This window comes from Rhinopithecus roxellana, chromosome 7, assembly GCF_007565055.1.
Source record: "Rhinopithecus roxellana isolate Shanxi Qingling chromosome 7, ASM756505v1, whole genome shotgun sequence".
In the NCBI taxonomy this organism is placed as follows: Eukaryota; Metazoa; Chordata; class Mammalia; order Primates; family Cercopithecidae; genus Rhinopithecus; species Rhinopithecus roxellana.
This window is the reverse complement of record NC_044555.1, coordinates 102,281,154-102,307,874: the sequence shown is the minus strand read 5'-3', so window position 1 is coordinate 102,307,874 and position 26,721 is coordinate 102,281,154. Positions and strand designations below refer to the sequence as shown.

Below are 26,721 nucleotides of genomic sequence, written 5' to 3'. Positions count from 1 at the left end.
ACCTCATCTGATCCACTGTGCAGTCCTGTGAGATAAGTGTTATTCCCATTTCACAGATGGCAAGACTGACCCTTACAGCAATGGATTTGTTGTAACTGCCAGGTTGATACCTTTAGCTATTAGTCTCAGAGGTAATATAAATTTTACTTATCATTTTATGTTCTGGCAACAGAAATTTTAAGTGTCTTTATTACCCTCATAGGCTCACTGAACAGTTCAATTGCTTATGTATTGTTTTCTCATTTAGTTTTTCAAATTATTATTATGACAAAAGGACATATCCTTTAAGAAAAGGTGGAGATGACAGCAAAGAAAAGAAAAAGAATCACATCCTATGGCTCCGCCACAGGATGATAAAGGACACAGGAGAAGGGGTAGCAGTGCCTAATCACCTAGTTACACCTAGGGAAGACATGAGGATGGGCACAACAACAGCAGAATGGCATGGAGGTACCTACCCAGCAGATGATTGAACTCATTTTTGGCTACCATTCAGGAATAACCATTGGCTACTTTTTAGTGTACGTGCTTTCAGAGTTTTCTTTGTGCACAAATGCATTATGCAAACATTTACATTTTTATAAAAACGGGCTGATACTGTATATGCGGTTCTGCAAACTTTTTTTTATTTTTATTTTTAATTTTTTTACAATGTACCATGAACATCTTTTCCATGCACATGGGTGAAAATCCTCTACTAAAATATAGAGCACTGTAGTTGGGTCAAAAGGCTGCTGGTAACGAGATTGACATCTAAAGCAAAGTATCAGCTTAAGGTTAAAGCATTGGGCCTGGCAAATACCTACCAGGGAAAGCAGGGCCAGCAATATTCTCATCAGAGAAGTCAGAATGGAAGGCCAAAGGCATTAAAGGTATGGGATATCGTGTAAGCCCCTCTGGCCCCTACCTCCACCCCTCACTCCCCTGACACCCCGTTGTCCCCTTGGGGCAAATGGATCCTGTACATCTCTTTGCATCCAATGAAAACCACCCATTTTCTGTTTTTTCCTTAGCTCTTCCTGAGCCCTTGACACATCTCCACATTCTCTCATCATCTCCTCACTGCTCAGATGCCTTTCCTGTAAGTCCTCCTGAGAGTCCCTGGGGGAATCGTCCGTCCCCCTGTCCGTTTTTCTTTTTGCTTTCCGGGGCACATAATCTTCAGCCGGGCGCTTTTCGGCGGCCCGCGGCTGGCTCTCTGGCTTTGCCTGGGAGGCTGGCTTGCCCTCGCCTTGTGGCTTGCCCTCACCTTCGGACTTGCCCTGCTTTTCCTGGCTCCCCTCATCTTCCGGTTGTCCCTCATCACCTGGCTCTCCCTCATCCTCTCTCTTTCCCTCGCATTCTGTCTTCCCCTCCACGTCTGGCTTTTCTTCCTCGTCTGACTTTCCTTCATCATCAGGCTCTACTTCATCTTCTGGCTTTCCCTCGTTTTCCAGGTTTCCTTCATTTTTATTGTAGGGTTTTTCCATGTCGAGATTTCCCCTCCTTTTCCTGTCCTGGGGGATGGGAATGGAGGGAAGAGGAGACAAGTAAGAGACAAGGGAGACTGAGTGGGTGGGGTGGAATGCAGGTCTGGATAGTACTTGCATCTCACCCCTGGTGAGGGTTCCCCTAAGCTGGCCGGGCCTACAAGAGGGCCTTCTGCCCACCACGTAGCCTGCCACTCCTCCCACACACGTGAGCCAGCCATTGCCTGGCAGGCCCTGCCACCTTCTCTGCCCTGGTTCAGCCTGGTAAGGTGTGTGTTCATGTGAGTGGGGGATGGGCAGGGACCCCAATTCGGCCCTGGCCGGGCCCTCCACACTCTCAACCCTTATAGGGCCTTGTCCATGGAGCTCCCCTCCAACCACCTTCACGGACCTGCGGGGATTCTGGACAGGTTGCTGCTCCTTTTCAGGCCTCGCAGAGCGCTGGGAACAGACGCGCAGACCTGTGGACAGACAGGAGACAGGGGTAGGGGCTGCGCGCTCAGCAGTCTCACAGGGACTCGGTTCCCTTTCCTGAGTCCAGGCCCTTCTCATCTAACGTTTTCCTCCCCTACATCCCCCGCACCCCAGCCGCCATTTCTCTCCAGGCCTCGGGCACCAAACCAGGATGCTTTCCAAACTGCGTTTGTCTCTGTGTCCCCTAACCCTGGAAGCAACCTGTCCCAGCGCCACCCCATTTTTGCGGAGGTCAGATGTTTCCATGGGAGCAGATTGTGAGAGGGGTTTATTTCCAGAATACGTCTACGTTTCACTGTTGCCCTGCAGGGTTGCTCCCCCATACCCCATTTCCAGCACTAAAATGGATGGAGGGCTCAGTGCAGGGGGTCGTTGAGAAGGCGGGTCAGGCTCCCCCGCCCTCACCCCCGCCCGCTCCGCATCCCCTTCCTCACCAATCTCCCGGATCCTTTCTCCACCCCCTCCCTATTCCTACTGCCAGCCACCTCCTCCCCTTCCCAGGTCTGCCGGCAGCGCCCACCTTCACACTGACCTGCCGGGACCCGGGACAGGCCTGTGCCTCCTCCGGCTCGCAGAAGCCCGCTCGCTGCTCCCCCGCCGCCCGGACAGCTCAGACAGCTGGTTCTGCGCGGGCGCCGGGACCGGACCGCAGGGCGGGCGGGCGGGCGCGGGGGCTGGTGCCCACGTAGGCGCCCGGCGGGTCACGTGAGCGCCGCGTCACCCGAGCTCGGCCCCCCTTCCCTGACCCACCTCACCATCCATCCTCGAGGGACCGGGAGGCTGGGGACGGTCGGGGTCGGGGTGTGTTTGTGTAGCAAAGGGCAGTCACGGAGAAGAGGAGGAGAGGGTGGCTTTCTGACCCCAGGTGCTTTACCTGGCGCATCTCACAGCATCCGCAGAGTATCTCTCTGTGATGCCCATTATCGCCAGGTGTGACAGCTGATCAAAGAGGGTACCCGACTTTGCCAAGAGCGCTCAGCCCCAGAACTCCAGAGCCCGCTTTCAAGACCGTCTCTGCCTGACTTCAGAGCCCAGAGTGGTGGTGCCTGCCAGGAAGCTGAGCTGCCACTTCGAGTGGCGGTGTTCCTAGGGTTCTGTCCTGGGCCTCCTCTCTCCTCAGTCCTCAAGTTCTGTCTCCCTGTTCGATCTCATTCATTTCCTGTAAAGACCAATGACTTCCAGAGCTACATCTCCAGGCTATTCCCTCCCCAGAATCTCAGACCTATTTTTGCATTCCCACCAGTAATATAGTGTTTTGTTTCCCAACACCTTTCCCAACATAACCTATGACATTCTTTTAAATGTTCACTGATATGATAGTTGAGAAGTAGTATCAATGGCATTTTATATTGCCTTATCTCTGTTTAAGGACAATTTAAATATCTTTCTTTGTGAATTGTCGGTTCATGTCTTTTCCACATTTTTCTAGTGGGTTGTTGGTCTTTCTCACCTCAATTTTCAAGTTTTCTTAATACATTAACTGTTACATATGTTGCAATTTTGTCCCCAGTTTGTCAGTTGCTTTTTGGCTTTGTTTATGGTGTTTTTCTGCCATGCATTAAAAAAAGTAGTCAAATTTATTAAACTTTTATTGCCTCTAAATTTCGGTTCATAGTTAAGAAATCTTTTCCTACATAAGGTCCAAGAAGCATTCACCCATGTTTTCTTCTAGTATTCATATGGTTTTCTTTACATTTAGAGTTTATATTTGTGTATGGCATAAAGTATTCATGGATCTTTTGTTTTCTTTTTCCAATTGGTTTGTCAGTTGTTCTGGCATCAGAAAGTCCATCTTTGCTTTAGGGATTTGAGATGCCACCTTTATTACATATCAAATTTCCGTATGTACTTGGAAAACTTTCTGGGCTTTCTATTCTATTTCATTGGTCTGTTTGCTATCCATATACCAGTTGAATTATAGAGCATATATAATTTCATATATCTGGTAGAGCTAGGAGGCCCCCTCAGTAGATTCCCTTTTTTCCTAAACATTGTTGTATGTTTATTTTTCTACATGAACTTCAGTATAAATTTGATTCAGATCCATTTTAATTAACGATTAGATATATCCACCTGAATGTCCCTGAAGGACTTCAAATGCAATATGTCCCAAGTGATTTTACCATCCTTCCTTGATCTTTTCCACACACAAAACTCCCCCCTCTTCGTTTCTCTTATCTTAATAGATGGCTCTAGAGCCCACACTGTTGCCCAAGCAAGAAATCTGGGAATCATCCCTCATTCCCTCTTCCTCCCTGCCACCAAGTAATCTTAACCTTCTCTTCTAAATATCTCTGGATCTTCCCACTTTTCTTCCATGTCCACTCTTGCTACTTTTTTTTTAGGCAAACAACTCCCCACTCCTGGTCTATGGTGGAAGATCCCTTTCTGGTTTTGCTACCTCAAGTCTTGCTCTCCTTTAATACATTCCAAAATATTATATATCATATTGTCCCACTGCCTTTTTCTGTTTCATCTTCATTGCAGTACTTGAAGTAGGTAGGTCACTAATTACCTCTTATACAGAAACCACTTCACAAGCCAGGTTAAAAAGGGCCTTGGTCTTTAGCCTGATTATTTTCAGATCAACTTTTAGCAGTTATTGAAGATCTAAAGTAAATTCTAAATTTTGAAATAATTGAAAAGAAATGTGCCTGTTGGATAATTAGACAATTAGGATACCAGATTCCTGGATGGGATGATGATTCAGTCCTGTAAAGCTGTGAATTTTATTACTCCTGCCCCCCACCCTGCCAGCATTTGGAAGTTTGGTAGATTTTTCTTCAAAGGTCTCTTGAAAAAAATCAAATGGGAAAGGATAGGCAAGAAATTAATGAAAGTCATGATAAAGGGGTTCTAGTTGTTTAACATATGAGAGCTCGTAATAATCCAAACAGTATGGCACAGGTCCAAAAATAGAAATTTAGTGAAGAAAAGACAAGAATGCTCTTCTACACACTTAGGTTTTAATGAGCTTTTAATATACAGATTAGGTGGCATTTCAACCTAGTGCGAAAGCTGGGCTAGGCTTTGTTGAGTACAATACATTGATTTTTTTACTCTAACTAAATTTTTATGAACACCACAACCCAGATGTCTAAACCCAAGAGAGATTATTTCATGTTTATTATCATCCTCATCAATAGGTGTTGAATTCCTTTATGTGCGTGACATCACATGGTCACCATATAACATATACTATAGCAACCAGTCTATTTACTGTGGAGATCAAAAGCTAAAATACCAGCTTTGCCACTTACTAGTTGTGTCAACCTAGAAAAGTTACTAAAATTCTGTGAGCTTTAGTTTTCTCTTCTAGAAAATGGGAGTAAGATTTTCTGTATCAGGATTATTGTGAATTATAAATAAAGATGGCTATATAAAGTGTTTAGCACATAGTAGACCTTCACCAAATAGTTCCTTCAACCTCCCATAAAATACATGATTTTGCAATAAAAATTTTCATAGCTGGCCAGGCGCAGTGGCTCACACCTGTAATCCCAGCACTTTGGGAGGCCAAGGCGGGCGGATCACGAGGTCGGGAGATCGAGACCATCCTGGCTAATATGGTGAAGCCCTGTCTCTACTAAAAATACAAAAAATTAGCCGGGCGTGGTGGCAGGCGCCTATAGTCCCAGCTTCTTGGGAGGCTGAAGCAGGAGAATGGCGTGAACTCAGGAGGTGGAGCTTGCAGTGAACCGAGATCGTGCCACTGCACTCCAGACTGGGTGACAGAGTGAGACTCCATCTCAAAAAATAAAAAAAATTAAATTAAAAAATTAAAAAAATTGCATAGCTATCAGAGGCATCATTTGGAAATATAGTAAGAGGAACTATATATACTATATGAGCTTCAGCATTATCAGATCAATAGATTATGCGATGGAAAAAAATACTGCACCATCAGTTGTTCTTCTGCCCCATTATTTTAACTTCTAGATAAACATCTGGGAAGCACAGGTATATGAGACACAGAAAAACAAGGCACTGTGGATGCCTCTTCTGTCTGGACAGAAAACTGGAGTCAGGAGACCTCTCTGAGTCCCCAGAGAGAATCATCACTACTGTGTGTCCTTGGGTAAGTCACTCCTAATGTGCTGACATCACCTCTGTAACACACCAAGATCTTCACATCTTGGGCACTCAGTAAAAGGCAATCATGACTATTTCTTATATATCTACTGGGGTATGTCAGGATAAGGGAGACAAAGGCCAACCACAAGGAAACAATACTTTCCTCTAGAGACCTTTAACCTCACTGTTAACTGAGTGCCTGCCATGTGCCCTACACAGGGATAGCTGCTTTATGTAGGACAGTGGGGTATCCCAAGTACCCTCTCAACAGCCTGTGAGTAAAGAGTCTTTGCCCCATTAGATGAATGAGAAACCCAAGGCTCAGAGAGATTTAAGTAAACTGTTCAAGGTTACACAAGCTGGTTACTGCCAGGCCTGAGAACCAACCTAGGTCTTAGAATGAGGACTACTATCTCAATATGTCCCTATGTTATCTCCCATTTTCTCTACTCAACTTCCTTCCCTGTGATCACTGATGAATCAATAATTATTTCTCAGGGACCTACCGATATCTAGCACTTTACCGTGTTCTTTAAGTGAAAAGGGCTAGGTATCAGAGGAGGAAGATCTTTCACCTTGGTGAATGATATGCTCTCTGGGTAGGCAGAAAGCCTCTTCATATAAGGCCACTTGGAGAAAGAGCTAAAGGAAAAGTCACTAGGCCAGTGACTTTGGGCCACTGTCAATGAGCCAATAGGCGCTCAGAGAAGGCAATGGCCAGGTTTGCTGGAAATAAACAGAGAAAGTTTCAAGGAGGAAAAGGACCTTGACTTGGGCCTCAGATGATGGGCGGCACCTAGAAGGAGGTAAGGAGGGAAAACTCAGCTGTTTGACTATAGTTCCTGGTCTTACATTAATTATACCGGCCTATCTTTATTAAATGGTCAGGTTGCCCCAACTTGAAATCAAGGTCTCAGACATCTGATTTCTCCCTCTCCCACAGACAAAGCCCTCCTTCCTGCTTCACTGTATCTCCTGAATCTGTCACTACTTTAGAGCTTCACCATTTCTCATTTGAACTCTTAAAATAATCTCTTCTCTAGTTTTCCTGCTTCCAGCCCTGCCCCTTCCTTCAGATAAATCTTGCATATTACCATCAAATTAAACTTTACTCTTCCCTGCTTTTAACTACCATTCTCCTGCTTGAAGGTGCTGACAGTAAACCTACCACCCACAGAGTAAATCCTGCACTCTTCATCCTGACATTCAGCATCCATCAGAATTGAGCCCCAGGACACACATTCCCAACCTAGTCATGCACTTCTCTGCCCTCACTCACTGTGCCCCAAGTATGCCTTATTCTTCCCTCTCATTGTCCTTATGTGTCATTTACTTCCTGCCAACTGCCTTCTTATTCCCCCTAGAGGTCCTGGTCCTGCTCATTCTTACAGGCCCAACCCTCATCACTCAGCCTCTGAAGCCACCCTAGCTGGAAGTGATCTTTCCCTCCCCTGTTGCAGCTACACATAGGGTCTCTACCCTTCATGTTGCCCTTAACAAAGGTTTTTGTACCATATACCCTTGTACTTTTCCATGTCTCTGTGTGTGTGTGTGTGCACACGTGCACTGGGAAAGAGTAGTGGTAGCTCATCAGGGAGATGGTCAGATGTGGGAGATCAGATGTGATCTTGTCCTGCTTCTGTGGTCCCTATGCTGATACATGGTGATTTGCTCAGAAAATCTCAGTCTCAGAAAAATTGTTTTCCAATTGACTCATAGCTGAACCTGCTTTCTGGGTTCACAAAGGTTGGAGTAGAGGCTTATTAACTCCTCTTCTGTTTAATGGACTTTTGATATAAAAAGAAATTAATCATATTCTGAAAGAAGAGCCATCCCTGAACCCTCAAGTCTAGATCCCTTATCTGTTCTTTAAGCACCGTTATTTCCCTGTTGTTAACACTCATTAGATTTTGTAATTGGCTCTTTCCATTTCGTATCCCCCTATAAGCCCCCTAAAGATGGAGACTGTGCCATATTCATCTTTGCATCCTCTTGCATGATTATTCAAATACCCGTTGATGAAAACAGGTATATATGTGTGTGTGTGTATATATGTGTGTATGTGTGTGTGTGTATCTGCTTCTGGTAATGGCGGACTAGATGATTTAGAGCAACCCACCCATTGAAAAAAACTACAAAAAGTCAGATCTCTAAAAGGCTACAAAGTTAATACAATCATGAGGAATTACTATGTTATACTATAAGAGAACAGAAGCATCCAGAGAGGTAAGCCTAGGACTTAGAGCTATATTTTTATTGAAGGCATCTGTGGTTAAGCAATAAGCCTGTGCTAAACTGCTTGGAACTTATGGCACATTCAAGGCGCTATAGTAACAGAAATCAGAGCCCAAGGCCCATCAAAAGGGGTGGAGGGTTTCCTGACAAACCATCACCCATAGTATGCTGGGAACCTCAAATGTTTATACCGTCAGGGAAATTGTAATCCAAAAATATACTGGCCCTTACAAAGTCTTGTAACTTGGCTTTGCATCATCTGGGTGGACTAGTGAACTGTAAGCTCTGAACAAATATTATGGTGGTAATAGACAGGAAGCACTTTTTTTTTTGAAACAGAGTCTCGCCTGTCACCCAGGCTGGAGTGCAATGGTGAAATCTCAGCTCACTGCAACCTCCACCTCCCGGGTTCAAGCGATTCTCATGCTTCAGCCTCCTGAGTAGCTGGGATTACAGGCATGCACCACCACGCCCGGCTAATTTTTTTGTGTTTTTAGTAGAGACGAGGTTTCACCATGTTGATCAGGCTGGTCTCAAACTTCTGACCTTGTGATCCACCCACCTCGGCCTCCCAAAGTGCTGGGATTACAGGTGTGAGCCACCGCGCCCGGCCAGGAAGCACTCTTATGGGCCTGACCAATGCAAATAAAATCTTCTCTAGAGTAAGATTTTTATCATCTTAGGCCTTAAATTATTACAACAATTGCTCAAATACAATATCCACACACAAAGATAATCAGGCGCATGAAAAAAATACGTTATGAGTAAGAAATAGAAACAACAGGCAACACAAATAGATCAATATGATTTGAATTATTTGATTTATCAGGTACGGGTGATTAAACCACAATACTTACTATATTCAGATAAATAAAATCTCATCTTGAAGATTTCAATATAAATAAATAAGAAGGAAATAAATAAAATTCATATTTAAAATCTTCCAAAATGTTTCCGACCAAGAAGATTTTAGACCCAGATAACTTCACTAGTGAAGAAAATAATATCCATCCAACACAGTCTTCCAGAGAATTAAAAAAGAGAGAATACTCAGCAAGTCATTTTAAGATTTGGTATAACCTTAATATCAAAACCCGACAAGGTCATTATGGGAAAAGAAAAATATAGGTCGATGTAACTCATTGACATAACTGAAAAAAATTTAAAGAAGAAAGAATCTGACTATATATGAGAATAATAATATACTACATACAAGTTAAGGTATTCCAGAAATGAAAGATTGGTATATTTGAAAATCAATTAATGTAATTTACCACATTAAAAGAATAAAGTCTAACAATCATGATTATTTTAATAGGTAAAGAAAAAAAGTATTTATAATAGAAGCCCTTATTAAATGGGAAGAGACAGAAGGGGACTTCCTTGATTTGTTAGAATATGTTTATAAAACACATAGAGCAAACAAAATATAATGGTGAGTATAGAAAGCTTTCTCTTTGAAGTTGAAACTGAGATAAGGAAGCCCCAGATCTTTTTAAAATTTGACTGTAGGTCCTAGGCCAGCGGAAAAAAAAAAAAAAAAAAAAAAAAGATGAAGGCAGGAAGGCAAAAGGAAGGAAGGAAGGGAAGAAGAAAGAAACGGTAGAGAATTGGAAAGGAAGAAATCAAACTGTCATGCACAGACAACATGACTGTAATTTAGGAAATCTAAAAGAGTCCATATATAAAAATTTTGGAATGAATAAATGAGTTCATCAAGTGGTCTGGATATGACAATATACAAAATTCAGTTGCATTTCTTAGCAAAAAAAACAGTTACAAAATGGAAGTTTTAAATCCAATACATGATGAATGTTACTGAGATCTTCAAATAAATAAATGGAATATATACCATGGTCATGGGTTGGAAGACTTAGTGTTAGGAAGATGTCAGTTCTCTCCTCACTGACCTATAATTACAATGCAATCCTAAACAAAACTCCTTCATTCTCTCCTTCCCTTCTTCCTTTCATGGAACTTGACAGACCGATTCTAAAGATATACGAACACAAAAAATCAAGAATAACTTACACATTACTGAAAAAATACCAATCTGGAGGACTTTGCTCTGTCTGCTAATTATAAAATCTAAATATTGACACATGTTATAAAGTCATAGTAATTTATTGTGATACTAATCCAAGGATAGCCAAAGAGACCAATGGAATCAAAGAGAGATCCCAGAAACAGACCCATGCATTACGGATTGCTGGTTTACAATAAACGTGCATTGTTAAGCATTGGAGGAAAGGATAACTTTTATCAAATGACACTGAATGAACTGCAATATATAATATGGAAAATGTAAATCTTGACCCCTACCTCACATTAAACATGTGATGGTTAATTTTATGTGTTAACTTGACTGGGCCACAGAATGCCCAGACATTTGTTCAAATGTTATCCTGGGGTATTTCTGGATGACATTAACATTTTAATTGGTAGACAGAATAAAACAAATTGCCCTTCCTAACATGGATGGGCCTCATCCAACCAATTGAAGACCTGAATAGAATACAAAGGCTGATAAGAGGGAACTTCTGTCTGACTGTTTGAACTGGGACATTGGTCTTTTCTTGACTTCAAACTTGAACAGAAAAATCAACTGTCCTTGGGTCTTGAGCCTGTCTCGAACTTACTGACTACAGATCTTGGGATTTCTCAGCCTTCATAATCACATGAGCCAATTCCTTGTAATTTCTCTCTCTCTCTCTCTCTCTCTCTCTCTCTCTCTCTCTCTCTCTGTGTGTATGTAATATATATGCTATATATATTTGCTATAGATTGGTCCTGTTTCTCTGAAAAACCCTAATGCAATACACAAAAACTAATTTGTGGTCATTTATACATCTGTCTTCTAGAAAATAATATAGAATATCTTTATAACTATGTTGTAGGCACAGACTTTTTAAACTGGACACAAGAGTACTCATCATAAAGGAAAAAACTGATAACTATCATTCCATTGAAATTAAGACATTCCATTAGTCAAATGACAACACAAAGAGCGTAAAAAGACATGCCACAGAGTTGGTGAGCTATTTGCAATACATGTTACTGACAAAGAGCTCAGATGCAGAATATATTTTTAAAGTCCTACAAATTAGTACGAAAAAGACATATAAGCCAATAGTAGAATGGGAATAATACGACCACTTCGTAAAACAGGATATCTAAATTGTCCAAAAAATTGAAAGTGTGCTCAGCTTCATTAGTTATCAATGAAATGAAAAAGGCAGATAATAACAAGCAATGATGGTGATGTAGAGCACCAAGAACTCTTATCACTACTGATGGAAGTGTAAACTGATACAACCAATTTGGAAGTTTGGCATCATATATTACAATTAAACATGCAATTCTCCTCATAGATAACTACCCAACAGAAAGTTGTGTACATGTACACTGAGAGTTATATATAAGAATTTTCATAGCTGCATTATATATAATATTGAAAAGCTGGAAATAAACTAAATTTATATGAAGAACAAAACAATAGCATAAACTGTGATATGTTCAATAACAGTGTACTATACATCAATGCAAATAAATTAATTACATCTAAACATAAAAACATGGATTCATATCATAAACATAATGTTTTAGCTCAGGCTGCTATAACAAAATACTATGGCTTATGAAAAAAAACCAAATTTATTTCTCATAGTTCTGGAGGCTGGGAAGTACAGGATCAAGGTGATAGATTCAGTGTCTGGTGAGGGCCCTCTTCCTCACAGATGGCTGTTTTTCACTGTAACCTCACATGATAGAAGAGTGAGGGAGCTCTCGGGGGTCTCTTTAATAAGGGCACTAATCCCTTCCAGTAGCCCCAACTCCTAATACCATCACCCTGGAAGTTTGGATTTCAACATGTAATTTTTCGGGGGAAGGACATGAACATTTAGTTTCATTGTATATAGTACTGAATAAAATATGCCAGCCATAAAAAATACATGCTGTATAGTTCCATTTATATGGAGTTCACAAAACAGGCAATATCCTAAACTATACTGCTTAGGATGTAAAATATAAAGAAAAACAAGGAAATGGTTACCATAAATTTCAGGATTATTATTAGCTCTAGTGGGAAGGAAGGGGGATGACTGGAGGGGACATCAATGGCATTTCTGGACTGCTAACACTATTTCTTGACATGAGTGGTGATTACCCAGTTTTTCATTTTGTAATAAATAATTTAGCTCTACATCTTGTGTATGCGTGTGACTCTACATGTGTGCCGTCTTTCATGATCAAATGTTAAAATGGCAGAACCACAGGAGAAACAAATTCACAACCATAATGAGAAACTTAATACGTTAAGTTTCAATTGTTAAGTTATCGATAACTGATAGAGCAAGCAGATAAAAATTCAGAAATGATAAAGAAGCTTGGAACAATTTGACAAACTTTTCTAAAGGACATACACAGAACTCTGAACCCCGTAAATGTAGGCATGAAACATTTTTACAAAAATTGACTATTAGGTCATAAAGATGTCTCAATAAATACAAAAGGATTGCAGTTATACACATGTTCTCTGACCCTCAAAACACTTATACAGAGATCAATAATCAATAGCAAAAAGAAAACTAGAAAATTTCCATATTTGGGAATATTTTTGCCCTTTTCTCACATCATTCCTCCTGGCATTTTGTACTAAGAGAATTTGATTTCGTGTTAGAGAACTCAGGCTCTATGACAGGCATACTTTTTGGCCCAATATAACTAGTGGGGATTACAAGTGAAAGGAGAGTCATCAAATCTACTCTAAATATGGGATAATTGAGATTTGGAATGGTCAAAAAATGGTTCCAAGATCAAAGAGCTGATAGTAAGTGGTAGGGATGGGACTGGAACTCATGACCCCAATAGTCCATGATCTTAAGATACTCTGCCAGACTGCATCTCTCATATCCTGTGAGTTGTATGTGTGGTGATGGGCAGGAGTCGGCTACTTTGTGCTCCATTCTGAAGACAAAAAGACAGCTGGTCCTGGAACCTAAGTCTGTGGACTCACAGCTATTCTCAGTAAACTCAATGACTGGCCTGTGTAATTTAGGAGGGCCCTGCTCTCTACATCTCAGAGCTTTTTTCATAACAAATATCTACTCTCTAGGGGTAAAGATTTTACCAGAGCTCTGTCTCAGAGCTGTGGGGTAACAGTGATTACCTAACTCCATCACCCTCTACGCTTCTTGTGTCATCTAAGGGGAGGATCGACGCTATACAAAAAGAAACACTTGCGGAGGTCACAGGCCAGAGACATAGGTCCACTAAAAGATGGAGATTTAATTGGAAGATTATAGAATACTCCCTATCCCCAATGTCTTATCACTACACCATCAGGGCTCTAGTATAACAGTAAATTACAATGGAAAGAGCTGCAAAAACTAGAGTCTCTCTGTTTGGGAAGCCCAAAGTCAAGAGGGGAGACAAAAACAACACTGAGAAATTTGATGCCTCTAGCACCTATAGCAATAGCAAACATTAATCAAAGCACAACTCCTAGCCAGATTAACATAGCTCCTTACACCGGAGGCTTATTTACCTTATTTACCTCAGTTCCTATATACCTGATATAGTATGTCTGGTTTTTTTTTTTTTTTTTTTGAGACGGAGTCTGGCTCTGTCGCCCAGGCTGGAGCGCAGTGGCCGGATCTCAGCTCAGTGCAAACTCCGCCTCCCAGGTTCACGCCATTCTCCTGCCACAGCCTCCTGAGTAGCTGGGATTACAGGCGCCCGCCACCTCGCCCGGCTAGTTTTTTGTATTTTTTAGTAGAGACGGGGTTTCACCGTGTTAGCCAGCATGGTCTCGATCTCCTGACCTCATGATCCACCCGTCTCGGCCTCCCAAAGTGCTGGGATTACAGGCTTGAGCCACCGCGCCCGGCCTATGTCTGGTTTTTAACAAAAAATTACAAGACAGCAAAAGGCAAGGGGAAAAAACGTTCTGAAGAAACAAAGCAAGCTTTAGAACCAGACTCAGATATGATCCAGTTTTTAAAATTGTAAGACAAAAAATTTAAAATAACTATGATCAGAATGGGTGTGGTGGCTCGTGCCTGTAATTCTAGCACTTTGGAAGGCCAAGGTGGGAGGATCACTTGAGGCCAGGAGTTCAAGACCAGTCTGGGCAACAGAGCAAGATTTCGTCTCTTAAAAAAAAAATTAGCTGGGCATGGTGGTGCCTGCCTGTAGTCCTAGCTACTTGGGATGCTGAGGCAGAAAGATTGCTTGAGCCCAGGAGTTTGAGGCTATAGTGAGCTGTGATCATGCCACCACATGCCAGCCTGGGCAGCAGAGCAATATCTTATCTCTAAAGAAATAAAAATAATAAAGTAACTAGATCAATACATTAAGGGCACTAATAGAAAAAGTAGACAACATGACAGAATAGATGGGTAATGAAGCTAGAGAGAAGGAAATGCCAATAAAGACTCAAAAGAAAATACTAGAAATTTACAGAAAAAATAACAGAAACAAGTAACAGAAACAAGGAATGCCTTTGATAGGTTCATCAATGGACTAGACATAGCTGAGGAAAAAGATCAGTGAGCTAAAAATATGTCAGTAGAAACCTCTCAAACTGAAATGCAAATAGAAAAAAAGTAAAAAATAAAACAACATAATATCCAAGAACTATGGGACAATTTCAAGACAAGTAACATGTGCTAAATTGGAATACCAGAAGAAGGAATAGAGAATGAAGCAGAAGAAATATTTGAAGTAATAATGGCAGATAACTTTCCAAAATTAATAGACACCAAACAATACATCCAAGAAGTTCAGTGGACAACGGGCAGAATAAATACCAAAAGAAAACACCAGTACACCTAGGCATATAATATTCAAACTGCATAAAACCAAAAACAAAGAGGAAGTTGCCGAGACCAGCTTGGTTGTGGAGACCCTAGCCCAGCAGCGCTAGAGGAATTAAAGACACATACACAGAAATATGGCATGTGGAGTGGGAAATCAGGGGTCTCACAGCCTTCAGAGCTGAGAGCTCGAAACAGAGATTTACCCACCCATATTTATTGACAGCAAGCCAGTGATAAGCATTGTTCTATAGATTATAGATTTACTAAAAGTATTCCTTACGGGAAACAAAGGGATGGGCCGAAACAAAGCGATGAGCTCTCGCTAGTTATCTGCAGCAGGAACATGTCCTTAAGGCATACATCGCTCATGCTATTATTTGTGGCTTAGGAATGCCTTTAAGCGGTTTTCTGCTCTGGGTGGGCCAGGTGTTCCTTGCCCTCATTCCGGTAAACCCACAACCTTCAGTGTGGGCGTCATGGCCATCACGAACATGTCACAGTACTGCAGAGATTTTGTTTATGGCCAGTTTTGGGGCCAGTTTATGCCCAGATTTGGGGGCCTATCCCCAGCAGGAAATAATGAAAGAAACCAGAGGGGAAAAAAACACCTTACCTGTGGAAGAACAAGGATAAGAACTGCAGTGAAATTGTCACCAGAAACCATGCAAGCAAGAAGAGAGTAAAGTGAAATATTTAAACTGTTGAAAGAAAAAACAACCAATCTAAAATTATTTTTTTATGTTTTATTTTTTTTGAGACAGGGTCTTACCCTGGCTCGGGCTAGAGTACAGTGGTGCAATCATGGCCCTCTGCAGCCTCGACTTCCTGGGCTCAAGCAATCCTCCCACCTCAGCCTCCTGAGTCTCAGCTGGGACTACAGACACATGTTACTATGCCAGGCTAATTTTTGTATATTTTTGTAAAGACAGAGTTTCCACATTTTGCCCAGGCTGGTCTCAAACTGCTGAGCTAAATGATCCGCTCACCTTGGCCTCCCACAGTGCTGGGATTACAGTTGTGCACCACTGTATCCAGCCTAAAATTCTATATCCAGCAAAATTATCCTTCAAAAGTGAAGGAGAAATAAAATAAATACTTTCTCAGACAAACAAAATCTGATGGAATTCAGCACCAGCAAGCCTGCCCTTTAAGAAATGTTAAAAGATTTTCTTTAGGCAACTTAGATCTACATAAAGAATGAAAGAGGATTAGAAATGAAATAAATGAAAGTAAAGAAAAATATTTATTTTTCTTACTCTTTTTTCTTTTTCTTTTTTTTTTTTTGAGACAGAGTCTCGCTCCGTCCCCCAGGCTGGAGTGCAGTGGCCAGATCTCAGCTCACTGCAAGCTCCGCCTCCCAGGTTCACGCTATTCTCCTGCCTCAGCCTCCCAAGTAACTGGGACTACAGGCACCCGCCACATCGCCCGGCTAGTTTTTTTGTATTTTTTTAGTAGAGACGGGGTTTCACCGTGTTAGCCAGGATGGTCTCGATCTCCTGACCTCATGATCCACCCGTCTTGGCCTCCCAAAGTGCTGGGATTACAGGTTTGAGCCACCGCGCCCGGCCTTTATTTTTCTTAATTGATCTAAAAGATAACTGTCTGAAGAAATAATAGCAACAATATACTGCGTGATTATAGTGTATGAGTAATTGAAATGAATGACAAATGCTCTGCATTAAGGTATGTGCACTACATACAAATTGAGCAGAAGAGTGTTATTTGAAAGTGGACTTGGCCGAGCGCGGTGGCTCACGCCTGTAATCCCAGCACTTTGGGGAGCTGAGGCAGGTGGATCATGAGGTCAGGAGATCGAGACCATCCTGGCTAACACGGTGAAACCCCATTTCTAGTAAAAATACAAAAATTAGCTGGGCAAGGTGGCACACACCTGTAGTCCCAGCTACTCGGGAGGCTGAAGCAGGAGAATCACTTGAACCCGGGAGGCAGAGGTTGCAGTGAGCCGAGGCCCTCCAGCCTGGGCAACAGAGCGAGACTCTTCTCAAAAAAAAAAAAAAAAAAAAAAAAAAAAAAAAAAAAAAAAAAAAAAAAAAAAAAAAAAAAGAAAGTGGACTTAGATTGGTTAATATATAGTAAACTCAAGAGAAATCACTAAAAGTTGTTTAAAAAAGTATAACTGATACACTAAGAGAGGAGACAAAATGAAATCATGTAAAATAATTAAAACCAGAGAAGGCAGAAAAAGAAACCTTGGACAACAAATAGAAAACTGTTACAAACATGGTTGATATTAATCCAAATATATTAAGAAACACTCTAAATGTGAGTGGTCAAAATACACCAGTTGAAGGCAGAATTTGTCAGAGTGAATTTAAAAAAAAAAACCAACTAGGCCAAGCGCAGTGGCTCACGCCTGTAATCCTAGCACTTTGGGAGGCCAAAGTGAGCAGATCACTTGAGCCCAGAAGTTTGAGACCAGGCTAGGAAACATGGTGAAACCCCATCTCTACAAAAAATACAAAAATGTGCCAGGTGTGGTGGCATGTGTCTATGGCCGCAGTTACGCAGGAGGCTGGGGTAGGAGGCTCGATTGAGCCCAGGAGGCCAAGGCTGCAGTGAGCCATGATCATGCCACTGCACTCCAGCCTAGGTGACAGAATAAGACCCTATCTCAAAAAAAAGAAAAAACCCAACTACATGTTGTCTACAAGAAGCCCACTTTAAACATAAGACTGAGAGGTTAAACATAAAGCAATGGAGAAAGATATATCATACTACACTAATGAAAAGAAAGCTGAAGTAGCTATATAATTTTAGACAGCTGACTTCAGAACAAAGACAATTATCAGAGATAAACAGGGGCATTACATAATAATAAAGGGAACAATTCTCCAACACATAATAATTATAATTAGTTATATACCTAACAATAGAGTGTCAACATACGTGAGGCAAACACTAAGAAATGAAAGGAGAGGCCGGGCGCGGTGGCTCAAGTCTGTAATCCCAGCACTTTCGGAGGCCGAGACGGGCGGATCACGAGGTCAGGAGATCGAGACCATCCTGGCTAACACTGTGAAACCCCGTCCCTACTAAAAAATACAAAAAACTAGCCGGGCGAGGTGGCGGGCGCCTGTAGTCCCAGCTACTCCGGAGGCTGAGGCAGGAGAATGGCGTGAACCCGGGAGGCAGAGCTTGCAGTGAGCCAAGATCCGGCCACTGCGCTCCAGCCTGGGCGACAGAGCCAGACTCCGTCTCAAAAAAAAAAAAAAAAAAAAAAAAAAAAGAAATGAAAGGAGAAATAGACAAAAATCCATTATTAGAGTTGCAGACGTCAATAACTCCTTCTGCCAGTCAGTAATTGATAGATTAAGCAGGCAGAAAATCAATATGGATATAGTTGATCCGAAAGGCATACTAATCAACTTTTAGCTAAATGACACTTCATCTAATTTACAGAACACCCCAACAGCAGAACACCATTTTTTTTAAGTTCACATAGAAAATTCACCAAGAGAGAACATATTCTGTTTCATAAAAGATACCATGACAAACTAAAAATAAGAGAAATCATGAGTATGCTCTCAATAAAATTAAAAATCAGTAACAGAAAGATAGATGGAAAACAAATATCTGGAAATTAAACATACTTCTAAATAACACAGCTCAAAGAAGAGCTCTCAAGAGAAATGAACCAACCCAAATGCCCATCAATGATAGACTGGATTAAGAAAATGTGACACACAAGTATACATATGTAACAAACCTGCACATTATGCACATGTACCCTAGAACTTAAAGTATAATAAAAAAATAAATAAATAAAAATAAATAAATGAAAGAAAATGTGACACATATACACCATGGAATACTATGCACCCATAAAAAAGGATGAGTTCATGTCCTTTGCAGGGACATGGATGACGCCTGAAACCATCATTCTCAGCAAACTAACACAAGAACAGAAAACCAAATACTACATGTTCTCACTCATAAGTGGGAGTTGATCAATGAGAACACATGGACACAGGGAGGGGAGCATTGGACACAGAGAGGGGAGCATCACACACCGGGGCCTGTCACGGGGCAGGGGGGTAAGGGAGGGATAGCATTTGGAGAAATACCTAATATAGATGACGGGTTGATGGGTGCAGCAAACCACCATAGAATGTGTATACCTATGTAACAAACCTGCACGTTCTGCACATGTACCCCAGAACTTAAAGTAGTAAAAAAAAAAAAAAAAAAAAAAAAAAAAAAACAGCAAGAAGCTCACAGTCTGCAACTTGAAAGAGGACCCTCACAAGAACCCAACCATGCTGGTACCTGATATTGGACTTCCAGACTTCCAGAACTGTGAGAAAAAAACATTGCTGTTGTTTATATGCCATCCGGGCTATGATATTTTATTATAGCAACCTGAACAGACTGATATGGTTAATGTACGGATTTTTGCCAATTTTTACTTTACCCTCCACCATTAAAGAGACTTGTTACTTTGCTACTTTATTTTCTTCCCCTTACCCATTCTTCAACGATGGTCCTTTCTGGGCAGATTTGTTCTTTTGGGCTAATGAAAAATTGATGGCTATGGGTGGAAAACAGGACCAGATGGGTAACAGAGAAAGGGGGTGACTTAGCAAAATAATTTGCCAATCTGTTTATTAATACTGAGGAGAAAAACATAGAAGGAGTTAAAACCATGAGAGCAGGAGATTAGGGAAGGAATTTTTTGAGAATTTAGAATTGGAGAAGTGAAAAAGCACCTACAATGTGCAAAAAAGGTGTAAAGGAGAGAAATGGAGAATTTGCTGTAGTATATAAATGTTCTTTTTGTAGAATCATAAAAAAAATCCACAGGGAAGCTATGATTCAGTATAGATTCATCTGTACCTAGTTGTTATTAATAAACATTTAATTACTTTGAAAAAAATATTTTGAACTAAATGAAAATATATCAAATTTGTGGGAAAATATGATATAGCAAATGATAGAAATCACAAGTATGCTCTCAATAAAATTAAACTAGAAATCAATAACAGAAAGGTAGATGGAAAACTCAAATATCTGGAAATTAAACATACTTCTAAATAAGACAATTCAAAGAAGAATCCTCAAGAGAAATGTAAAAATATTTTGAAATAAATGCAAATACAACATATCAAATTTGTGGGATTCCCCAAAGCAGTGCTTAGGGGAAAATTTCTAGCTTAAACGCATATATGAGAATGGAAAAATCTATAATCCATAATCTAAGCTTTCACATTAGGAAACTAGAGAAAGAGGAGTAATTTAAGCCTAGAGCAAACAAAAGATATAATAAAAATTAGAGAAGAAATAAACTGAAAACAGAAAAACAACAGAGGAAATCAATTAAACCGAAGCTGGTTCTTTAAAAAGGGCAAATAAAATTGACAGATTACTTGCCAAGCTAACCAAGAACAAAGAAAGAAGACAAATTAACAATATCAGAAATGAGGCCAGGTATTGTGGCTCACACCTCTAATCTCAGCACTTTGGGAGGCTAAGGCTGGAGGATCACTTTGGCTCAGGTGTTTGAGACCAGCCTGGGCAACATAGCTCTACAAAAAAATTTTAAAAAAGAAATGAAGGTGGAGTTATCATTATTGATCCCATGGACATTAAGAAGTTAATATGAACAACTCTATGCCTACAAATTTGTTAATATAGATGAAATGTACTAATTCTACAAAATAAAAATTTTTAAAGGAAATAAAACATATACAGATTGGAAAGGAAGAAATAAACTGTCTTTATCTGCAGTTGACATGGCTGCCAAATAACTGACAAATGCTTGGTGCAAAGTCCCAGCATACAAGATTAATATACAAAAGTCAGTTGCTTTCCTATATACTAGCAATGAACAATTAGCACTCGAAATGTAAAAGTGCCATTTATAATAGCAGTCACCAAATGCAGAATGTGACAAAAGAATTTTAATGTATCACAAATGTGTGAAACAACCTCACTGAAAGGGATGGGGGAATAAGGTACTGACATAGGTAAATTTGGAAATGAGTGGAGTCTCTAAGACTAAAGGCAAAAGGAGCTGTACATGGCACTCTACTCCAGTTGATAAAGTTGTTTTCCACAGGGTTACAGGTTTACAATTTTGAAACCACTATATATTTATATAATTAATAAACAATAAAGTGGATGGCAGATGGTAGGAGACAGGTTTCTCACAGTTGGAGTACAAGGTTACAAATAAGCATGGGGAGGCTAGAATGATCCATGCAGTAATAGACTGTAGTTGGAGACACTAGTATAAATTCATGTTTAGCCTTATATAAATACAGATGGCTATATACAGAAATATTTATATTTCCATAAATACTTTATATATGTATGGGTATTATATACACATATATCTTTTTGCTATGTCAACTGAGAGGGCCTAGAAGCAATTTTATTTCAGCAGCAATGAGTATGTCTAGCACCCAGGTCTTGTTTTTCTAACACCATTCTCCAACATAAGATACCAGGGCTACTTGGAGAAATGACTGATTCTAGGACTTGGGCAATATGAAAGATAAAGCTATAGCATCTTGTAGTGCCAGAATGTAAGTAAATACTAAAAAAAAAACCCTCCACAACATAACAATGGAAGCATGTCAAATGAATACAGGAGCCAACTGAAAGCTCCCAATGACCAAAGCTGGAACAATTTGAGCAAAAACATGTAAAGTAGTATTGCGTTAATCCAAAGTAAAATAGTCATGAGCCTACATTGATACAAATAAACTGAATATATAAATAGGTGGGGAAGAAGAGTCAAATATCCTCTGCAGAGGGACTCCAAATAATTTTTGTCAATACTCTGCCTTCAAGGAGGTAATAATGCCCTACTCCTTAAGTGTGAGCTGCCAATAGTGACTTTATTCCAAAGAATACAGTATGGAAAGTGAAAAATAAAACTTAACCTTGAAGAAACCTGACAAACACTACTTCAGTCAGGTTACCAAGGATAAGAACAGTGGTAAATGTATTGACGGTATATCCCCTTTATATGATGAGAATGGCATTTTACCTCTGTGGTCTTCTTCCCAAAACACATAATGCCTGTGTAATCACAAGACAAGCAAACCCAAGTTTTGGGACATTATACAAAATACCTGACCAATACTTCTCAAAAGTGTCAAGGTCATCAAAAACAGGCAAAGTCTGAAAAGCTCTCACAGCTAAGTGGAGCCTATGGAGACATGACGACTAAATGTAACCTGAATGGGATCCTGGAACAGAAAAAGGACATTAGGGGAAATCTGAATAAAGTATGTACTTTACTTAATAATATATCTATCAATATTGGTTAACTGTGACAAATCCACCATGCTAATGTAAGATGTTAATAATAGGGGACAGTGCATATGGGATATTCTGTACTCTTTGTAATAATTCTGTAGATCTCAAACCATCCTAAAAGTTTATTTAAAAAAAATACTGTAAGGAAATAAAAAGCTACTCAAGAGCCAGGGGGAAAAATCATATAGGTAGATGGGTCTGTTGAAATAGTAAAGCAGAGCTTAACAGAAATTTCCTGGAAGACAATTCGTAAGAAAAAAGGGTCAGCAGACTAGAGATTAACAAATGAGAATAGCACAGCATCTCGTCACTCAGCTTTTTCTCCTGGCTCAATTTCCATTATCTGAATCCGGTGGAAAATGGCTATATGCAAAAATACACACAAGTCAACAAAAAACATGGAAAGCAGTGTTTTGTAAAAACTTTATAAAATATCAAGGCCCAAGTGACAACTGGGTACTAACAACCTGGATTAGGATAACTCTATTGTGGGTAGTGACGGAATTCTCCACTTTTCTATTGGGACATAGTGTTGCTTAGTCCATCATGGTCTCCAGCCCAGCAGCAGCAGCTATGGCCTTAGGAGGGTGCAGGATCCATGAGAAAGGGGCACACTACCTTTCAAGTATGGCATTACCCAGGAAGAGTAGCACCCATCTCTCAGCTGTCTGGACTTATTTCTGGGCACAGGTGAGACCTCCTTCAGCCCTCCCCAAGCGTCTGACTGGGTACTGGTTCTGCTAGTGCAAGGGGAGAGAGTAGGAGCCAGCCTAACACAGCTCACACACTCAATACCTCATTTGATCTTCTCCATATGTCTAGGCTAATTTTATCCCCATTTCACAGATGTCAAGGCTGTCCCTTACAGCAATGGAGCTGTAATAACCATCGAGTTGACTCCTCCACCTTCCAGTCCCAGAGGTAATGCAACTTTTACCTATCATTTTATGTCCTGACAACAAGAATTTTAAGTATATCCACTGTCTTTATAAGTTCACTGGGCAGTTCATTTGAATGCTTATTCAAATGAATGAAATTCAAATATTCACTGTTTTCCAGTATTTTAACTTTTATTATTTTTATGACTAAAGAAATGTTTTTAGGAGAAAAATGGACAGATGAACAAAAAAGAACAGAAAAAATCACCCACAGATAACCACTGTTAATCTTTTAGTTGACACAGCTTTCAGAATTTTCTATACATAAATTACTAGGTATCTTTGTAGTTTTACAAAAATGTACTGATGCCATATGTTTGGTTCTGCAAGTTGTGTTTTTTAATTTTACAATGCACCATCAACATTCTTTCCATGTAACGGATGAAAATTTGCTACTAAGAACACCGCATTGCAGTTGGGTCAAAAGGCTGCTAGTAACAGGAGGGATGCCTAGAGTAAAGTATTACCGTAAGGGTAAAGCACATGGCCTGGTAAATGCCTGCCAGGGACACTACACATAAGGAATGTCTTCAATGTCCCTTCGTGGGGCCCTGCAGCCACCCCTGAATTCCCTTGGACCTCTAGGGTAGAAGGGGTCCTGTAAATTTCTTTGCATCCACAAAAACGCCCCCAATTTCTGTTTGCTTTTTCTCTTCTCATCCTGCACCTTAGCCATATTGTCAAATTCTCTTATCATGTCCTCATTGCTGAAATTCATATCGTGTATGGCCTCTTTATACTCCTTGAGGTAATGAGCCAGCCCCTTATTAGTTTTTCTTTTGGCTTTCCTGGGTACATCATCCTCAGCTGGGCGCTTTCCTGCAGCCCTTGTTTCACTCCCTGGCTCTCCTTCACTCTCTGGCTTTCCCTCTATCTCTGGTTTTCCCTCTCTCTCTGATCCTCCCTCCATCTCTGACTCTCCCTCCCTCTCTGACTTTACTTCTTCTTTTGCCTTTCCCTCACTCTCTGGCTTTCCTTTATCCTTTAACATTTCCTCATCTCCTGTTTTGCCCTTGTTTTCTGTCTTTCCCTCGTTTTCCAACTTCTTGTCTTCCAGAGTACAAGCTACTTCTGGCTTTCTCTCGTCCTGTGGCTGTTCTTCATTTTTCATCTTTCCTTGGTTTGAAGCCATTCCTTCATTTTCATTGTAGAGTTTTTCCATGTTGAGATTTCCCCTCCTTTTCCTGTCCTGGGGGATGGGGGTGGAGGGAAGAGGAGACAAAGAGGAGACATGGGAGACTGAGTGCGTGGGATGGAATGCAGGTCTGGATAGTACTTGCATCTCACCCCTGATGAGGGTTCCCCTGAGCTGGCGGGGCCTCCAAGAGGGCCTTTTGCCCACCACGTAGCCTGCCACTCCTCCCACACACGTGAGCCAGCCATTGCTTGGCAGGCCCTGCCACTTTCTCTGCAGTGGTTCAGCCTGGTAAGGTGTGTGTTAATGTGGGTGGGGGGATGGGCAGGGGCCCCAATTCGGCTCTGGCCGGGCCCTCCACACTCTCAACCCTTGTGGGCCCCTGTCCATGCAGCCCCCTCCTTTCACGGACCTGCGAGGATTCTGGACAGGTTGCTCCTCCTTTTCAGGCTTTGCAGAGCGCTGGGAACAACAGACGCGCAGACCTGCGGACAGATAGGAGACAGGGGCAGGATCTCCGCGCTCAGCGGGCTCACAGGGGCTCGGTTCCCTTTCCTGAGTCCAGGCCCTTCTCATCCAACGTTTTCCTCCCCTACCTCCCCCGCACCCCAGCCGCCATTTCTTTCGAGGCCTCGGGCACCAAACCAGGATGCTTTCCAAACTAATTTTGGGTCTCTGTGTCCTTCTTTCTCAGAGGGAATTCTCCTCCCCAGCCTCGCGGTCAACGTTTTTCTCTACGCACGGGAACGGCAGAGGGGGGTTACTTCCACTGTCTCACTACTGGGGCGTCCCCAGCCCACCATCTCCGGCTCCAAAATGGACGGAGGGCAGAGAAGAGGATGTGCCTGGAAAGCGAGCATGGATACTTTGGGGTGCTCGCCTTCCTCACCCTCTGCCCACTGCCTACGTGCTCCCCCTCAGCCACCTTGAGCCGTTTTCCCACCGCCATCTCTGTCCACACTCGGGCCAGCTTCCCTCGACTCGACCTGACCCCACCCCCAGCCTTTCCCGGTACTGTACCCGTTCCCCTTCCGCCATTCCAGTATTCCGCTGGCAGCGTGGAAGGCCCGCACACTGACCTGGAAGAAGCTGGACCAAGAATTAGGAGCCCAGGAACTGGAGCAGACGGGACCCAGCCGCGGGGACAGAGGGCGGGCACTCGGACCGGTGCCCACATCTGCGCCCGGGCAGATCACGTGAATGCCGCAGCACAGGAGTTCCACCGCCCCACGCCCCACGCCCCACGCCCCACGCCCCGCCTCCTAGCCAGCCGCTTCCAGCTACCCACCACCTCTCTCCAGCAGGTACCCTCTCACTTCCCTGGACCCTTTTGTCCTTTTCTTCTTGTTAAGAAATTAATCAAAGAAGGAATTTTAATGAAAATCACAAAGTGTGTTTTTTTTTTTTAATGAGTTGGGCGGTCCAGAGGAGGAGTCTTGATAATGTTGCTCTTAAATTCCACAGAAGTAACGTAGACCCACCCGACAAAATCGTATAAATGTGAACTCAAGTACTGTATAAAGAATAGAATATCGACGTTAGAAAAAACTTAAGAAAAATTTTCCAAAATAAATGAAATTGTCCCTTTTTCCTGACATGTACAAACATAAATTTTCAAATGAATAAAAAAAGTTATATTTAAAGCAAAATAAAAGAACGATTAATTTATCTTAAGTGAGAAACTGAATATACAGAGACAATGACCAGACCACATACGAAAATAGAACTGAGACCCACAACCTTTGCTGCAAGCAGCTCAAGAAGCCAAAGTACAGCATCTGCAGAAATGTTCAGGACTTTAATCAATTTGCTAGCCTTTCTGGCCTTTTTAATTTTTTTGACCTGATGACAAACAGGAAAAACCCAAATATGAACCCATACTCAATCACATAGGATGCTTGCCTCTAGTTGGCCTGCCTCACGTCAACAACATCCAATCAGATGTTCCTCACGTCAACAACATCCAATCAGACCATACTTGAAGTCTCTGTGTTTTTGTTTTCCGCTATAAGCTTTCCCACTCCCCTGCCTGCCTTTGAATCTCTGCAAGATTCAAATGATGGTGGCTTGACTTCCTTGCTATAAAAAAGCTGTGAATAAGTAGCACTTGTTTGTTCTCTTATGGGTAGTCTCCGTTTATCTCCACATAAGCTTTTGATGTGGAAGGCCTTTAAATATAGTCACGTGCCACTTAATAACGGGGATATGTTCTGAGAAATGCATCAGGCAATTTCGTGGTGGTGCGAACATCGTAGAGTGTAGTTATACAAACCTATATGGTATAGCCTACT

General features: G+C 41.5%; 1 protein-coding gene, 1 long non-coding RNA gene and 1 pseudogene across 5 annotated transcripts in view; 1 reads left to right on the top strand and 2 right to left on the bottom strand.

The window, feature by feature from the left end:
- Window positions 1–25,234, top strand: part of LOC115898661 — a 44,342-nt gene extending 19,108 nt beyond the window's left edge. Inside the window, exons 2-4 of the long non-coding RNA XR_004058322.1 lie at window positions 5,883–6,021; window positions 23,204–23,278; window positions 25,125–25,234. This is a non-coding gene — a long non-coding RNA (uncharacterized LOC115898661). The remainder of the gene's footprint in view (window positions 1–5,882; window positions 6,022–23,203; window positions 23,279–25,124) is intronic.
- On the bottom strand, window positions 605–25,627 carry LOC104676395 (annotated as a pseudogene). The gene is made up of 3 exons (XR_004058321.1): window positions 25,451–25,627; window positions 24,843–24,915; window positions 605–1,491 (listed from the first exon to the last, which is right to left on the bottom strand). The product of XR_004058321.1 is annotated as a transcription elongation factor A protein-like 3 (transcript).
- TCEAL4 (transcription elongation factor A like 4) lies at window positions 23,402–25,644 on the bottom strand. 3 transcript variants are annotated; one of them, XM_010381262.2, is made up of 3 exons: window positions 25,510–25,644; window positions 24,843–24,915; window positions 23,402–24,479 (listed from the first exon to the last, which is right to left on the bottom strand). In XM_010381262.2, the coding sequence occupies exon 3, from the start codon at window positions 24,455–24,457 to the stop codon at window positions 23,807–23,809; it is 651 nt and encodes a 216-aa protein (XP_010379564.1). In that variant the 5' UTR covers window positions 24,458–24,479; window positions 24,843–24,915; window positions 25,510–25,644; the 3' UTR covers window positions 23,402–23,806. The 3 variants fall into 3 exon arrangements, with proteins under 3 accessions (XP_010379564.1, XP_010379555.1, XP_010379544.1); XM_010381253.2 differs by having other exon boundaries at window positions 23,407–24,484; window positions 25,451–25,644; XM_010381242.2 differs by having other exon boundaries at window positions 23,409–24,484.
- Between the last annotated feature and the right edge of the window lie 1,077 nt (window positions 25,645–26,721).